Source organism: Callospermophilus lateralis, chromosome 3, assembly GCF_048772815.1.
Source record: "Callospermophilus lateralis isolate mCalLat2 chromosome 3, mCalLat2.hap1, whole genome shotgun sequence".
In the NCBI taxonomy this organism is placed as follows: domain Eukaryota; kingdom Metazoa; phylum Chordata; class Mammalia; order Rodentia; family Sciuridae; genus Callospermophilus; species Callospermophilus lateralis.
In genome coordinates, this window is record NC_135307.1 from 29,966,667 (window position 1) to 29,985,773 (window position 19,107).

Below are 19,107 nucleotides of genomic sequence, written 5' to 3' on the forward strand. Positions count from 1 at the left end.
GAGGATCAGAGTTGAAAAAAAAAATAATGACAGGTTGATCTCATGACAGTCTTGTTTATGCTGTGCTGAATCAATGTAGGCGGAAGCTAAACTGCCTTTCTATCTCTACCCATTCCTCATCTTTGAATTATTAAAGCAACTAATTCAAATCTTTACTGCAGAATTTATTATAGTTTTATAATTATTAGCTTATAAATAAATTTTCCCCACTAAGCTGTAAACTCCTTGAGGGAAGAGGTGAATGAATGTCCTATTCAACCATTCCTGTTGAGTTTGGCATGATTCATGGAATATAATAATATAACAGAGCTTTATCACATGCTGAATGAATAGCGTGAGATAAAAAAGCAAAGCAAGATAGTCTTCTACTCAAGCAGTCAGTCTTCTACCCAAGAATTATTTAAATTGATTCCTTCAGCCCTTGGATAACATTTTTTTTTCATGATTAATAGGACCAGAATCTTCCCAATTATATTCACTCTAAGTAAATATTTAAATAGATATTTTTGCCTTTAAAATTTAGGAATTCCAATAGCTGTTTCCTATATAAGAACTCCTATAATTATTTCTATGCTTAGAAATAAATGTTCCCATTTTGCTTCTTTTTTCCTATTGAGTATTTTCTATAAACAGGAGGCAGAAAGTTAGTGAAGAGTTGCTCTTAGCTTACCCCATTCTTTCACCAGGTTATTAGACATATACAGAATCTTCAATTTCTTCATTACATGGATTCCTTTCAACTTCTCAATAAAATTATAGGAGATCCACAATTCCTCTAACGTCTCTCCTACTGCTTCCTGAAAAAGAAAGCAATCTGATTTACACGCTTATTTTTAGCCTTTTTTTCCAACCTCTTTCCTTAAAAACAGATAACGGCTTTCAAAGAACACTAAGATCTGCCTGTCCACCTGTCCCCACGTGTCCACTTATAGGAGAGCTGAGCACTGATTCTTATATGGAAGTTCTTTTTTATTGAGGGAATGAAGCAGAACATTCTCTTCCCTTCTTCAAACTGATTTGAACTCTTCCTTCTGATTGCTTCATTGAGCAAAAACTTACAAAATATTCTTTACCAAGAATAGTTTACTGAAATCACCAAAATGAGGAATAATGGCACTATGATCACTTTTATTGAATAATATAGTTTCACATTACTTTCCTATAGATTAATTTGGCTCTTATAACATTCAAAGGAGACAAGGCAAATTATTTGATTTCTATCATGTCTTTTTCTAAGATTATACTGATATTAAGTAATATATTTAGCTCTAAACTCTAGGGTTTTTTCAACATTTTTATGAAAAATTATAAACAAAAATGTTGAAAGAATTTTATATTAAATGCCCACATATTCATTTCTACCTATCTACTATAAGCAATTTGCTAAACTTGTCCTATCAAATCTATCCATCCATCAATTCATTTTATTTATTTGGTATATAAAATTCAGCTTTAAACTCTTGCTCTTACTATTTATAGTATAAAGATTATATCACATAAACATATATTGTTGAAAAGATAGCCTCTTCAACAAATGGTGCTGGAAAAACTAGAAATCCATATGTAGCAAAATGAAATTAAACTCCTATCTCTCACCCTGTACAAAACTCAAAATGGATCAAGGACCTCAGCATTAGCCCGGAGACCCTGTGCCTACTAGAAGAAAAAGCAGGCCCAACTCTCCATCATGTTAGCTTAGGAACCAACTTCCTCAACAAGACTCCTAAAGTGCAAGAAGTAAAATCAAGAATTGATAAATGGTATGGTATGAAACTAAAAAGCTTCTTCACAACAAAGAAAACAATCAAGAATGTGAAGAGAGAGCCTACAGAATGGGAGGAAATCTTTGCCACCTGAACCTCAGAGCATTAATCTCTAGGATATAAAAAAAAAAACTCAAATAAAAAAACAAAACAAAACACCAATCAATAAATAAATGGGCAAATGAACTGAACAGACACTTCACAGAAGAAATACAATCAGTCAACAAATATATGAAAAAATGTTTAATCTCTCTAGCAATTAGAGAAATGCAAATCAAAACTACACTGAAATTTCATCTCACTCCAGTCAGAATGGCAATTATCAAGAATACAAGTAACAATAAATGTTGGCCAGGATGTGGGGAAAAAGGTACACTCATACATTGCTGGTGAGACTGCAAATTTGTGCCCAAAAAACCAAAAAACTGGAAATAATCTAAATGCCCAGTAGTAAAGAAATACAGATATGTAGCATGTAGTAATGTTTCAGTTAGTGACAAACCATGCATGACAGTATATACCATATAGTTTAAGTAGGCTATACCATCTAGGTTTATATACATATACTTAACGATGTTTGCACAACCTAGATGCATTTTTTAGAGCACATCCCCATCATTAAGTGATAAAGGACATTTTTGTATACTAATACTGTGGAAAAATATACAACTATTTAAAAGTATTCATTAAATATGCATGTATTGACATGGAAGAATATTCCTGATATATTATTGGATAAAAAAGCAAAATTACAGAAAAACATACCTTGTATGCTAGTAGTACAAACAATATAATGTATATATACACACACATACGTACATGCACATACAAATATCTATTTACTTTTCTGTGTTCAGAAAAAAGTTAAAGCCTACAAAACAATTTTATTCCTATTATCTCATAGACCTGGTAGGGGTGGTAAGGAAGTTCAAGAAGAATGACTTCCACATTATATTTAATATATTTATAAATTGTTTATTTTTATAATGAACATATCACTTTTATATTAAGATTTAAACTTAAGTACTAGTTTGTATAATTATAATAAAACATTGAGCCAATAAACATTTATAGAGTGCCTATTACATATATCAAGCACTATTATAGATGCTGATGAACAAAACTGATATGTTCATTGGGGGTGCAGTATATATAAGAGGGATTAAAAAAAAAGAGAGAGAACAAAGAATTTCAGAGTAATGAATTATATAAAAAAAATAAATTTTAAGACCTAAGATTGCTTTAGATATAGGGAGGTGGAGTGGCTAGGTCACCTGTGAGGAGGTGACATCTGAGTTGAGAAATTAAGGTTAAGAAGGAGCCAAAATAGTGAAAATCCATACTAACAGTTTTTAAGGCAAAGGGAACAGCAAGTACAAAGGTCCCCAGATAGGAATGGACTTCTCAGGGTCAAGGAAGTGAAATAAGGCCTGTGGCTATAGATTAATAATAGAAGAGCCCTATGAAATAAGACCGAAAAGAAAAGCATAGGTCAGATCATACATATAAATGGGCTTATAATGTGTCTTAATAGTCAGTTTTCCTAAGTAGTCTGAAATGAACCACTTTCTTTCAATTTAAAATTTTACATTTTATAATCATTTGTAGTTTACTGACTCAGCTATCAAAAAAATGTGTCTGGATGAATAATTCAACTAAGTATGTGAACCTATTCTGAGTCTGGCATCTGTATCCCTGTGCAGTTTATTTCTCTTTAGTTTACATATAAGTGTTAAAGGTTTTGGACACATAGACACACACACCCACACACACCCACACACACCCACACACACACCTCTCAAACATGTCTGATACATCCTGGAAACAGAACCAACAGTTGGGTGTTATGAAGGCTAAGACAATGGAGAAAAAGTAAATATCCTTAAATTTACAAATATACTTTAAAAAAAAAACAAACCATTTTATTTTTATAGATCATTTAGAATTTTGCTTATCAATCCAATTAGATAGCAAACAATTCAGCTGTTGGTTATTGTTTGGGGGAAGAAATTTCTTTTATTTAATTCCAGAATCTAATCCTGAAGAATTTCTAAGCATTTTATAAATTATTGGTAACACTTTATGTGGATAAACAGACACACAGAGTAGGAATATAATTCAGAGAATGGCTAATAAATCCAAGAAAATTCCAAAATTGCACCTCTGAAAACTGACTGCTATTCGGGTGGTAAACTGTTTCTGCAGGGGGATGGCCACTTTGGCCTGATTTTAAGAGATTATTGATGGGAAGCACTGCAGTTTCAACCTGCTGCTGTCCCTTATGAAGCACAAGCTAGACTTACTGGGGGACATGAAGACAGGAGTCAAAAAATTTTCAGAATGTTTATGAATTATTTAGTAATAAACACTTTTCTAAAAGTATTACCCTTTGGGGAACAGATACAAGAAAAAGAAATTAGCTTCATCTTTCCTAAAATTGCCTATTTTCATAATACTGTTCCATCTATTCTTCTTTGGAAGGAAGTTGAAATAATCAGTAAATAAAAAAATAAGGGCTAGGATATAGCTCAGTTGGTAGAGTGCTTCCCTCACATGCTCAAAGCACTGGGTTCAATCTCCAGCACCACAAACACTAAATAAACAAATAATAAATAAATAAATAGCGTATTGTAGTAAAAAAAAAATTTTTAAATGCCTAAAGTTGGTATGGGGAAATGGAAAACCTCAAACATTACTGGTAGGAATATAAACTGTTTCAACCTTTACAAAGGGCAAACTTAATATATGTCACAAAAGCCTTAAAAGAAATTCGTATCTTTTGACCCAGCAATTCCATTTCAAAGAATTTATTGAATTATTCATGAATGTGTACATTAATATAGCTAAAAGAAAATTCATAACAGGAATGATTATAACAACTCCAAACTATAAATGAACTACACAATTAATAAGTAACTGACTTAAATAAATTATGATACATCAATAAGATAGAATATTAGGCTATTGTTAAAAAACGGTATGACTGGGCTGGGGTATAGCTCAGTGGTATAGCATTTGCCTAACATGTGCAAGGTCCTGGGTTTGATCCCAGCACTACAAAAAAATTAAAAATATAAAAGGGGGTATGATTAAATTTATTTTAAAAACTTAAGTTGCATTCTCTAATTAAAAATCTCCAATGGAAGTCAGGCACGGTGCTTTCATACCTGTAATTCCAGCTATTTAGGAGGCTAAGGCAGAGGTATTCCAAGTTTGGCCAGCTTCAGCAACTTAGAGACACCTTGTCTCAAAAAATAAAAGAGCCAGGGATGGAGCTGGCTCAATCTCCAGGACTGCATAAAATAAAAATAAAAACAGAAACCTCTACTGACTTTGCAAGACACTTGGGGAAAATAAAATAAAATAAAATCTTATCTCTGTCGGCCTGTCCCTGGTTCCTTCTCCAAGTCATTGAGGACCACCCTCCTTCCTCAATCAACTCTTCTGGCTCCTACTCAAGGATACCAGGTCTAAGACGTTTTCCCCTGCTGTCCCCTCAGCCTGGTGCTCTTGCTCCTTGGTCAGCTCTGTAGCTTTATAGTCTACATCTCACTTCCACAGAGAGAATTTGCATCATTCTATCTTCTCTTATGCCTCGTTTCTCTTCATTCATCACCACCTGATGCATTATACAATTATCTTTTTATATCTCTCCCTCGCATATAATCTAAGTTCTATGAGAGCAAGGACTATTTTATATTCTGCTGTTAAGGTCTGTAAACAAGTCAGGATGGCGCCTGGCATTCTGCCAGAGAAATGTTAGAGTCTGTAAACAAGTCTGGATGGCGCCTGGCAAAATGCCAGAGGGAGTGGTTTGTGAAGTAATGCCAGCCAGCCATTAAGTGTGGAGATTCCCTATTGGTTGACTGCTGTATCTATTTTATGCTAATTAAGATAAGCCGTGTGGAATGTATAAATACCGCTCCTGTCCTACAATAAATGGCTCCCACTCCAGCTGTATCAATCTACACAAGTTGCTCGTCACCCCCCCCCTTAGTTTGCTGCAGCCGGACTGCGGCATTCTGCTGTCTCTCTAGTGCCTCAATCAGTGCCTAGCTTCAAGTAAGCATTCAAGAAATATTTTGAATGAATTTGCTGAACAAATGACAAGGGAAAGTGAATTTTACAAATTAAGTTAAAAAGGAGATGCAAAACAATATGTATTGTATGATTTTATAATCTACATACCCACTGAAGAACAGAAAAAAGGTAAAAAGACAAAAGATGTCAGCAGTGTTTAAATTGTCAGTGGTTTATATTTTTAACTTGCTTTTTTACTCTGCAAAGCTTCTGCTGTGAACATTTTTTAATTAAAAAAAAGTTTGTACCTTTTTAAAAAATGTTAGATAACAACCTACCAGTCCATTTAAGTTCTTTATGTTGTTTCTTCCTAGAGACAATATCCTCAAGTTTTCTGTAGTGGAAAGAAAGAAAGCATTTTGTTTACGAGAATCATAATTATTGTAAATCTAGTATAATAAAGCTTTAATAAGTTTTATGTAACAAATAACCTTATTTGATGAGCAAAAAAGGCTATTAATAAAAATAGGTAATCAAGTAGGAAATAACATTGATTTATCTAAGATAAGCACTGTAATAACCATAAACCCACATCATGTCAATATTAAATTTAAAACTGATTAGGTATCTGGAATGCCTGGCTAGTAAAATGTTAAAATGTTACAGGGATAAGAGTAAAGAAGATGTTAACTTTTATTTGGGGAGCATGTATGTTTCAAATATGTTTAAATATATAGTATCAGAACTCACACTGGAAAATGGAAATATATTATTTATATAGTTCCCTCTTACTAGCTGGGCATGGTGGTGCACGCCTGTGATGTCAGTTACTTGAGAGGCTGAGGCAGGAGGATCCCAAGTTCAAGGCCAGTCTGGGCAACTTAGTAAGACCCTGTCTCAAAATAAAATAAAAAAGGTTGGAGATGTTGCTTAGTGGTAGAGTGCCTAGGGTTCAAACCTTAGTACGACAAAAAAGAGAAAAGAAAAAAAAGTTACCCTTTACTCTGTGAAGTATTATAAGAGAAATGAAATAAATTTAGCATTTAAAAATGTTTTGTTTTTCAATATTTTAAATAATTACATTGTGATTTGATTAAAAAGAAAATGCCTGTTTTAATTTTTAAGAGGATATTTCTGTTTTTGTTTTTGGTTTTGGTTTTTTGTATAGTTATCTGGAAAAGAAAATAGAAAATAGAAATAGTGATTGACTTTAGGAAGGAGCTCAGAGTCTGTGGTCAGAAAAATAATTTTTTAAAAAAAGTTTTTTCGTAATTGTAGATGGACAGAATGCCTTTATTTTCTTTGTTTATTTTTATGTGATGCTAAGGCTTGAGCCCAGTGCCTCACACATGCCAGGCAAGCAGTCTGCCTCTGAGCTACAGCCCCAGGCCAAAACTTACTTTTCATTGTATTAGTGTGATCTCTTTTGAATCATTTGAATAAAAACATATGTGTACATTATTTTTCCAAATTAAAAAAATAAGACTTCTAGTAAAATATAGGAAACCTCACTTCTATTTCAAGAAACTACTGTGATTACTTTTGTATAAGTAATATATTTAGTTTTCACATATTGAACTTTTATGATTGAGCTGGGGTTGTGGCTCAGAGGCAGAGTGCTTGCCTAGCATGTGTGAGGCATCAATTCTCAGCACCATATATAAATAAATGAAAAATAAGGGTATATCAACAACTAAAAAATATTTAAAAAAATAAAACTTCTGTGACTATCTAATGTGGTAGTCACAAGATAAATATGGCTATTTAATTTAAATTAATTAAAGTTCAAATTTAATTAAAATTTTAGTTTCTTAGTCACACCAGCCAAGTGCTTTAATAGCTATATGTGGCTAGTAGCAAATTTACTGGGACATTGCAGATGGTTCTGGTGGATATACTATTTTGTAATGTACATAATTCAATGGTGAGAACACAGATTGAATTATCTTGCAATTCTCTAGGTAAGCAAACTTCTTTGAATCTCAGTCTTATCAAATATATAAGAATGTAAGTATAATAATAACATAAATATTAAATGAGACAATTATTTAAAACATTCAGTAAGTTCCTAATCTATGGCACATATACAAAAAATAATGTGGTGTGTCAGGCACATATAACTTTGGTTTTAATTTATTTAACTTAATAAATTATTTTCAATTATCTTGAGAATCATTGAGTTTTCAAAACAAGGTATTTTAAGAACGATCTAATTCATATAAAATGGCTTAACCACTGAAATAAGACACCATGTTATGGGCTAAATTGTATTTTCCTTAAAATTCATGTTTATATCCTAACTCCCAGTTATCTTAGAATGTATTTGGAGATAGGACCTCTAAAGAGCTAATTGAGATAAAATGAGTTCATACAGGTACCCAGTCCAATATAAAGGAAGCTTTATAAGAAGAAAAAACTGGGTCAAATATATAGAGGAAAACCATGTAAAGACAAAGGGAGAAGCCAAGCCAACAGCCTTCTACAAGCCAAAGAGAGAGGTGTCAGAAGATATTAACTCTGTTGAAAAATTGACCTCAGACTTCTAGCCTCCAGAGTTAAGAAAAAATAAATTTCTGTTGTTTAAGCCACACAGTCTCTGGGATTTTGTATTGGAAGCTTTCACAAACTAATATACCCCATGTAATTATTAATTTGAGATTTACATAACAAATTATTCCTTAAAGCTCTTTGATATAGAAAAATGAGAACTTTCTCTTTAACTATTTCATGAAGAATCAAAAGCATATTAAGGGCTGGGGATATAGCTAAGTAGTAGCATACTTGTCTAGCATTCACAAGGTTCTATCCCCAGAACAATAAAAAAATAATAAGAAGAAAAAGAAAAAGGTTATTCAAAAATTTATTCATTCAACACATAGTTATCAAACTATTTTCTAGGAACAATAATAAGCACTCATAATATTACAGTGAGTAATAAAGATAAAAATTCCTGCTGTCCTGAAGCTAATGTTGGGTAGACAATAAATTGAGTAAGGGTATAAGGTATGACCAGTATGAAGGAAAAAAAGAGATATGCAGATAAAATGAATGAAATATAAGGTGTTGGGAGAGGTTGATATTTTAGATAGAAAGTCACTTCTAAACAAATACTCAAAGGCAGTAAACAGCTAGAGAACTTTAAGTGCAAAGGTTTGTAAGCAGAACCACATCCAAACTGTTCACAAAACACAAGAAGTTACCTGAGAGAATAAAGGAAGAGAGTAACAGAACATAAAATTATAGAAATAATAGGCCATAGAAGGGATATAAAAGAGTAAAATATTATCACTGGGTGCAGTGGTGCCCGCCTGTAATCCCAGAGGCTCAAGTTAAAGTATGAGATATCTATTAGACATCCAGTGGAATTCAGACACTGAATGTGAACCTGGAGTATGAGAAGACCTCAGGGGTAGATATTTAAATTTGGGAGCCATCTGCATATATGTGGTAAAGCCATGACCCTGGATGAGATAATCTGAGGAGCAAGTGAAGAGAACAAAGAGAAATGATGCAAGAACTGAGTTTTGACAGCACTCCAATATTTAAAATCTGGGGACACAAAACCGGGCTGCCAGAAAGAGAGGAGAAAACCAAGAGGATATGGTGCAATAGAAACCTAATACTGAAAGTGCTCCAAAGAGGAAAAAGAGCCCTGGTACAGTGGCACACACCTATAAGCCCAGTGGCTCGGGAGGCTGAGGCAGGAGGATCGCAAGTTCAAAGCCAGCCTTAGCAATTTAGTGAAGCCCTAAGCAACTCAGTGAAACTCTTGTCTCAAAATATAAAAAGGGCTAGCAGATGGCACCTAGGGTTATGGCTCAGCGATAGAGTGCTTGCCTAGCACATGCACCACACAAAAATAAATAAATAAAATAAAAGTATTATGTCCAAGTATAACAAAAAAAATATTTAAAAATACACTGGGGGGGGGGTGCTGTAGCTCAGTGGCAGAGTGCTTGCCTAGCATGCATGAGATAATGGATTTGATCCTTAGCACCACATTAATAAATAAATAAATAAAAACAAAATAAAGGCATTCTATCCAACTACAACTACAAAAAAAAAATGGGGTGCTGAGGCTGTGGAAAGAGAAATCATTTATGTCAAAATACGCTAATTGGCTAGGTGGAGAGGCTGAGGCAGGAAAATTACAAGTTCCAGGCCAGCCTAATCAACTTAAACTAGACCCTGTCTCAAAGTGAAATAAAAAGGGTTGAGGATGTAGCTTAGTGGAAGAGTACCCTGGGTTCAATTCCCAGAACCAATTCCAAAACTGACTGATCAATTATGATGAGGTCACAGGAAATAAATAAATGCAACTCTCAAAGATATTTAATTTAATATATAAAACTACCGTTTAAAAATGCACATAAAATGGTAATGAAGGGCTCAAAACATCTTATTTATTGCCATGAAGGGAAATAGGTAAATTATGATATTAAAATTAATAGACTACACATTCTAACAAAACACGATTATGTATTTTCCTTATTTTATATGTTGCATACGTTAAGGTACCACTAGAAGGAAAACACTGTTGTTTTCTTCATACAAGGTCATGATGGAAATCAAAACAGGGCTTTCAAATTTTATGTTTATTTCTAACCTGGAAGAGTATAGTTTTGTTTGTGTTGCCAAAGATACAAGAAAACAAAACTTATTTTCTAATCTTTAATATGAGATTATTAATACTCACAATATATAGTTTTTTAGTCATGGTTGTGGATATAGTCATGTCATAGAGTTTTCTAGTCCCAGTTTTGGTACACTAAATTGTCCTTGTGTTTATTCATCCTATAAACCATCTGTTAAATAGGAATATGTATGTATTTCTAAACTTTCTGCCATAGCATAATAGATAAACTATCATATTCAAGAAAGGACGGGGGTAACAGGCAAGCTAGAGGCATAAATTCAATCTTTTATATGGTTCTGTTAATTTCTCTGCTTCATAGTCACAGATAAAATGTATTTTCTAACCATTGACTAAGGAAGTATTATATTACAAGCACAACCAAAATGAGATGAGTCAAGTGTAGCAAATACCTGTATTCTCTCATTCCATGTTTATAGCAGACATCAATAATTGATCAAGATTTCCTTTGCCATTGAATTGTGGGAATTATTTTTCTTTAATCTTTTTGTTGTTGTTGTTGTTATTGTGACAAGGTATTAAACCTGGGGCACTTAACCACTGAGTCACATACCCAGCCTTTTTTACTTTTTATTTTGAGACAGGGTCTTGTTGAGTTGCTTAGAGCTTCGCTAAATTGCTGAAGCTAGCTTTGAATTTGTGATCTTCTTGCCTCAACCTGTTGAGTCACTGGGATTACAGGTGTGTATCACTAACTATGCGTGACTGGGAATTCTTCTTAATATAATTTTCCAGAGAGTTACACACCAAATAACCTAAGTTAGAATATGGGTCAAAAACCATAGTCAACCCTATTTCATTTCATAAAATCATGACCCTATTATGAGTCATGATTTTATGAAATGAAAAGCATATAGTTTATCATAATATGTGTTTCAGTGCAGTCTCAAGCAAAATACTTATATTAAAAGAAATTGAGGCAGAGAATAAAATGACTACTTACCTAAGAGAACAAATTATTCAACAAGTCAGGAAAAAAACAGAATAGAGGGAGTCATTTTAAACCTGCTCCAATAGTTAACACTTCCCTCTAACACTGTAAAAATATAGAATGCCAAGTTTGATGTGTGTGTGTTTTGTTTGTTTGTTTATTTGTTTTGTGGTGGTGCTGGGGATTGAACCCAGGGCCTTTCGCATAGTAGGCAAGCACTCTACCACCCACCCTCCTTTCACACAGTAGGCAAATGCTCTACCTCCCTCCAGACCCTGGAGTGCCAACTTTGAGAAAGGTACTGGGGGGGGAAAGGATCTGGAATAGAAAAGACCAATAATATGTTATGCATGCCCTCAAGAAGCTCACTATCTAAAGAGCAAAACATATTCTCAACTATAATAGTGATTAATAGTTATTGAGCACTTTATCTGAACCAGCACAATTCTTAAGTACTTCATGTAATCTAACTCATTTAATCTTCACCATAATTATATGAAGTGGATAATTATTATTACAATCCAAGGTAGACTGTTATAAATATTCTCAAAGAAGAAGTAATTATGAGGGCTGGGGTTGTGGCTCAGTGGGCAGAGCACTCATGTGTGAGGCACTGAGTCCGATCCTTAGCACCACATAAAAAAATAAATTAATTAATTTATGTGTCCATCTACAACTAAAAAAAAAATAAAAACATTCTTCTAAAGAAAAGAGGGCTGGGGATGTGGCTCAAGCAGTAGCGTGCTCGCCTGTCATATGTGTGGCACGTGTTCGATCCTCAGCACTACATACAAACAAAGATGTTGTGTCCGCCGAAAACTAAAAAATAAATAGTAAAAAAATTCTCTCCCTCTCTCTCTCTTTAAAAAAAATAAAAATAAAAAAAGAAAAGAAGTAATTATGATGCTGGAAATTAGGAAAGTTTTTAGAGAGGGACGTAACATTTGAATGTGGCATTCTTAATCTTTATTTTCTTATAGGATTTTCCTATTATAGGAGGGGGCTGCTCTCCATGAAAAATGTTACATCAATAAATATGTACAGTCATAATAAAGCAATGGTATGTTGGGATAAATACAGTGGTACAAGCATCTTATTTATTTATTTATTTATTTATTTATTTATTTATGTGATAGTGGGGATTGAACTCAGGGGCACTCAACCACTGAGCCACATCCCCAGCCCTATTTTATATTTTATTTAGAGACAGGGTCTCACCAAGTTGCTCAGTGTCTCACCATTGCTGAGGCTGGCTTTGAACTCATGACCTCCTGCCTCAGCTTCCTGAGCCGCTGGGATTAGAGGTGTGCATCACCGTACCCAGCTATTTATTTTTAATTCTTTGATACAAACTTTTAGATGGTTTTGACTATGACATTAAGACATTAGGTCTTTATTAAGCAAAGGAGAGCCTAGATCTCAGATCTAGAAGAATGATATAAAAACAAGTTATTTATTTATTTATTTATTTATTGTACTAAGGATTGAACCCAGGGGCACTTAACCACATCCCCAGTCCTTTTTATATTTTTATTTTGAGACAGGGTCTTGATAAATTGCTTAGGTCTTTGCTAAGTTGCTGAGGCCGGCTTTGAGCTTGGGATCCTCCTGCCTCAGCCTCCTGAGTTGCTGGGATTACAGGCATGTACCAACCATGCCTGGGAAAAAATAATATTTTTAGAAAGAAAACTCTGGTATCATTGATAAAGTTTAACTGAAAAATAGAAAGGAGAAAAAGAGATTAATTAGGAGATTATCACAAAAGTCATAAGGTAGTCTTTTTTCTAACTATTGGTAATAATCCATTAATGAGTTGTGAAATCAACTTGGTTGGGGTCAGCATTGAAAAAAAATCAAATTTAAAAAATACATACTGGACCCTATGCTATAAGAGTTCATACTATTTTTTTGTAAATTCTATTCCAGTTTAGATGTGTATGTATATATTTTATATGTATATTCATATGAACATATAATAAATTCATATGTATTTCTTATTGTAGAAAGTGGTAAAAATGTTTGATAAACATGATCTAAGGGGAAGCTAAATTCAAGTTGGGGCTCCTAGAAATGGAAAAGCAACAAGTTATTTGAAAGCTGCTTCAAAGAGTAGAATTAATAGGACTTACTGATGAACTTGGGTGTAGGGTTTAAGTGAAGAGAGAATATAGTAGGCTAAATAATGGTTCTCCCAAAAGTACCTGTATCCTAATCCCTAGGATCTGTCATAATGGCAAAAAGGTACTTTGTAGGTATGATTAAATTAAGGATCTTTTTTAAAATGGAAAAATTGTCCTCAATATCTCAGTGTGGCCGAAATGCAATCACACATACCCTCACAAGAGTGAGGCAGAGGTTTGACCTGACACAGAATGGGAGAAGTCATGAAAATCGAAGGAACATAAGTAGAATAGAGAAAAGGGACCAGGGAGAGGGAGGAGAGGAGGAAAGGGGAAACACTAGGAAATGATATTGGCCAAATTATACTGTTAAATTGTGAGCATGTACAAATATATAACAATAAATTGTATAATTATATACAACTATAATGCACCAATAAAAAATGTGGAAAAAAGAAAAAAAATGGAAGAGGGCTAAAATGTAGCTCAGTGGTAGAGCACCCCTGGGTCCAATCCCAGTAGGGGAGGGAGGGAGGGAGGGAGGGAGGGAGGGAAGGAGAGAGAGAGAGAGAGAGAGAAGAGAGAGAAGAGAGAGAAGAGAGAGAAGAGAGAAGGGAAGGAGGTGAGGGAAGGGAAGGGAAGGGAAGGGAGGGGAAGGGAAGGGAAGGGAGGGGAAGGGAAGGGAAGGGAAGGGAAGGGAAGGGAAGGGAGGGGAGAAGGAGGAGGAGGAGGAGGAATAGGAGGAGGAGGAGGAGGAATAGGAGGAGGAGGAGGAGGAGGAGAGAAGAGAGAAGAGAAAAGAGAGAAGAGAGAAGAGAGAAGGGAGGGGAGGGGAGGGGAGGGGAAGGGAGGGGAAGGGAGGGGAAGGGAAGGGAAGGGAGGGGAGGGGAGGGGAGGGAGGAAGGAACAAATGAAGGAAAGAAAAAGAAAAGAAAATGGAGGAGGCCAGAAAAAGATTCCCTCCTAAAGCCTCATATGGAATGTGGCCTGATATTTGGTCCAATGAAACTTATTGCAGGTTTATGATCTCCTAAACTGTGAGAGAATAAATTTCTGTTGACTTAAGTCAGCAAGTTATGGCAGCAATTGGAAACCAATTGATCATCAGAGACCTTGGGAACTAAGAAGGTGGACATGTCATTAACAAGAATAAGAATATAGGGAAAACAAGACATGGTGAGGGATTAAATTTTAAATATAACAAGTTTGAAATACACACAAGACAAATCTAAACAAAGAAATAAATACATAACAAAAATCTGATTTCCTATTTAAAGTATTTCAACTTTTATGAAAGTTTTAAAAGATCGTTAAAATGTTCAAGTGTTATTTTCTTTGGATAATCAAATCTAAGACTCATCGTTTATACATTCTGTCATCTGACAATACTTCGGTTAAAACAGGTACCAGGCCAAGTGTGGTAGCTCATGCCTGTAATCCCAGTGACTTGGGAGGCTGAAGCAGGAGGACTGCAAGTTTGAGGACAGCTTCAGCTATTTAGGGAAGCCCTGAGCAACTTAGTGAGAACCTGTCTCAAAATTAAAAATAAAAAGGATTGGGGATGTGGCTCTGTGGTAAAGTACCCCTGGGTTCAATCCCCAGCACAAAAAACCAAAAACCTAAAGAAACAGGTGCCAGCTTCTAGAATTACATAGTATCTCTGGAATGCTTAAAATTCAAGAACCATCTGTTACCATGGATCACTTACTTAAGCCGTTCAGATTGGCAATTTTTTCAATGCAGTTTGTAGACAGTGAAAGCTTCCTTTAAAAGAACAAAGAAAAAACTTTTATTAACATGAAAAACTTATAATAGTATATTAGAAATTATTCCTCAATAGTAGTTCCCATGGAAGATAATATTTAAGCAATTGACTTTTTTTTTTTTACATTGAATCCTTTTTCCTCATTCAGTCATAGAATTCATTGATTTTTTAAACGATCCTCCCCCCTTGTAAATGTTAATACACACTTATTGTAGGAAATTTAAAAAATGTTTTTGAAGCAATTTGGTGTTATCTATAAAAATTTTTAATGCAAATGTTCTTAGTATTTTACTGCTAGGAATGCAGCCTACTAAAATACAAAGATGAGTGCCAAGAGATATACAAACTAGACTACTTATTATATAATTATAATAGAAAAAATCTCTGAAAAAATCTGTCAACTTGGAATAGATAATGAAATACTATGCTGATACTAAAAAATGATATTGGGCTATAGATACTGACTTGTAAAGATGTCCATGATGTAAGTTAAATTTAAAAACCATCTTGTAAAACAATATATTTTATACAACTCCTCTTAGTAAAACAAAACAAAAGCTCCAAACCTCAAAAACACAATTATGTATATACATTTGTAAAGATATATTTTTTCATGTGTTAAATCCTTCAGAAATGTATACTGAAAAAATATAATGTCATATGTAATCCCAACTGTCCCACCCTCCCTAGAGATTCATACTTTTAATATTTTGCATATATTTTTCTAGACTTTTTCTATCCATATTTTAATGATATAAAAACAAAGTTTTTAAAGGGAACACAGTTAACATTCTTAATCTTCCTTGATAAAATGTTTAATATATTAGAAACTTCATGCAAAACAAATAATAATAAAGGCTAATTTGTTGAACATTTAATGTGTGCCCACTATTCTTCTAAACAATTTACATGAATTATTTTAACAATCACAATTTTCTGAGATAAATGTTATTATTATCCACATTTTACAAATGAAACTGAGACACAAAGATGTTAAACAATTTGCCCAATATTACACAATCACAACGTGGCCAGTCCAAAATTAAAATCCAGGTAAGTTTGATGCTAGAACACATGTCTTACCCTTAAATTTGACTTGAAGAGGAATTATTCATTTATCTGTTTGAAACAGCAAAAGCAATTACTATATAGTTTTCACCAAATCTGTATATTTTCTAGTTATCCCCCATTCCTGAGACCTACCAGTGATAAATAAAGTGCCTTAAAAATCTAGAAATATTATTGGAAAATAATTATTTAAATCTTGTTTACATAGCTTTCCCAAAGACATTGTCAGCAAAAATATGAACAGGTTGACTCTTTCTAAATGGTTTCTGAAGGCTTTGGCATGGGATACAAAATCTTCTCAAGTTTGTTTCCTTTTTGGTGGTTTTATGACAAAAAAAGATCATTCTAGAAGCCAAATATGAATCCCAAGGTAGATTTTTATGTAAGTCAGTATGCTTTCATCACAATGAATGAATTGCACACAATAAATACATATGTTTGCTTTTCCCTTTAATCCCAAAGATAGATATGAGTAAGATTACAAATATGTTTTCACAAGTATGTGTCCAAGAACTACCCAATTGCCTACTGTAGGGATTCTTAGAATTCCTTAGTATGATTCTATAAAATTGGGATGGAGCTTATCTCCTGCAGAAAGTTCAGGTGGTGAAGGGATCACATTTATAGAAACACACGGTGAAGAAGTTAGAAAGAACCCCAGGTACTCTACAGTATTCCACAAACCTGACAGGAGACAATAGGGTCCTGAAAATATGGTTATGAGGTGTCACTGTATAATTGCCTCAAATTAGCATACAATCCTGCTAAAAACTGAATATTTAGAAAATAAATTAAAAGAAATTAACATAGATCTGATCATTGAAGTCATAGGAAATAGGATTACAAAACAAGTGCAATTTTATCCCAATTAGGATTAAAAAAAAATTAGCCTGGTGAGGTGGTACACAACTATAATCCCAGCTACTCAGGAGGCTGAGGCAGAAGAATCAAAAGTTCAAGACCAGCTTTGGCAGTTTAGTGATATCCTGTCTAAAAATAAGATTAAGGGCTGGGGGAATGTTGCTCAGTGGTAGAATACCACTGGGTTCAATCCCTAGTAGTGGGGGTAAAAATTAAAAGGCTCTATGTAAAAATGCTAACATTGATTTTACAAGATACTACAATTTAGGTTGACATTAATACTTTGTGCTCTTTATATTTCCTGGATGGTTTGCAATGTATTTTTAGTTTTTTTAAAAAGTGCGTATTCCTTAGGTAATCAGTAAAAAAATGCAGTTCTGAATTTGATGGATAATTTTATAAGAAAAAGTAGTTGACTCAAATGACAGAGTAACAGTTGATTCTGTTATTTAGCTTCTTCCAAAAAACTAGGACTTTTCCATTTCCAAATATAATATAAAAACTATATTATAATATAAAAACTATATTATAATATAAACTATATTATAATATTATATTATTTATATTATATATTATAATATAAAACTATATTATATCATAATATAAAATATATTATAATATAAAATATATTATATTATAAAATATATTGTATAATATAAAAATATAACATAAAAACTATATTGAAAAATATCATTCCATTAATAATCCTATAAACCAGTAATCTTTCACATTTAACTTTCCCAAGGGAAGAATTACAATAAACAAACAAAAATATGAAAATCACAGAAAACAAATATATCGTAGTATAAAGGAAAAAAGAAAGGAAAACTAAATAGCAATACTAGAAGGATGAAAAGAGAACTTACTCGCAATTAGCCAATGTGGACAAGGATGCATCCATCTTCTCTATTGGGGGAATCTGGGCATAAAGTTTTATCTCTTTGGTTTCAGATGGCCTCTGACCAGTTTTCTCTTCCTATGAGAAAAGTTAATTTGGAACAAAATGATCCCTAGTTATGATGTACAACAAAAGAGGCAAGATTTCTGAAGACCTTTCAACATTTTGATTTCAACATTTTTAGAATTTTAATAACTACTTAATAATTATTCATCACTTACTGAACCATGTATTTGCTGACCCTAATAACCAGGCTTCTATATCGCTCAATCAGATAATTGTTAGGTCCCTAGCAAAAGGAAATAAGGAGAAAAAAAATCACTTATATTTTTATATTGTTTAAAATCTTTTGTTCATCCATTTCCAGGTGTAGTGGCACGTGCCTGTAATCCTAGCAACTTGGAAGGTAGAGGCAGGTAGGTCAGCCTCAGCAATTTAGTGAAACCTCAGCAACTTAGCAAGATCCTGTCTTAAAATGAAAAATAAAAAAAGGACTGGGAATATAGCTCAGTGGTAAGGCTCTTGGGTTTAATTCCTAGTACAAATAAAATAAAATAAAAAGTCTATCAATTGATTTTCCTAAAAAAATATTCCTTGTCCCTAACTGACCTCATTAAATATCAGATCAGAATGGTAAGATTTCATTCATCTTCTTTTTTCTATACTTATTTCAGCCTGAGCTAGAACCCCAAATATAAGAAATTTTAAAGATATTCTCTTTATAACACAGCTGAGATCAAAGCTATCTATTCTACTCTAATTCACTAAATCCTACCTTAGTATTTAGTTTTAGTATTAAGCATATAATTTAAAATTTAATTACCCATACAAGCTGCCTATTAATATTTTCCAAGCACATCACTAACTTAGAGTTAGTTCTCTCTTTCCAACACAACTTGATGAAGCTCAGGGACCATTTCCTTTGCCCTCCTGTGTTTTCTGTAACTTAAAGGACAAAAGTTTATTTTGAGTTTATGGTATCGAAGGTTCAGTCCGAGGTCAGTTAGTTCCATTGCTCCTGAGTGAG

General features: G+C 33.5%; 1 protein-coding gene across 1 annotated transcript in view; it reads right to left on the bottom strand.

The window, feature by feature from the left end:
• Positions 1-19,107, bottom strand: part of Dnal1 (dynein axonemal light chain 1) — a 38,435-nt gene that overhangs the window by 10,758 nt on the left and 8,570 nt on the right. Inside the window, exons 3-6 of the mRNA XM_076849899.2 lie at positions 18,049-18,158; positions 15,197-15,252; positions 6,122-6,177; positions 671-797 (exon numbers count right to left, since the gene is read on the bottom strand). Coding sequence (XP_076706014.1) covers positions 671-797; positions 6,122-6,177; positions 15,197-15,252; positions 18,049-18,158 — 349 coding nt within the window. The remainder of the gene's footprint in view (positions 1-670; positions 798-6,121; positions 6,178-15,196; positions 15,253-18,048; positions 18,159-19,107) is intronic.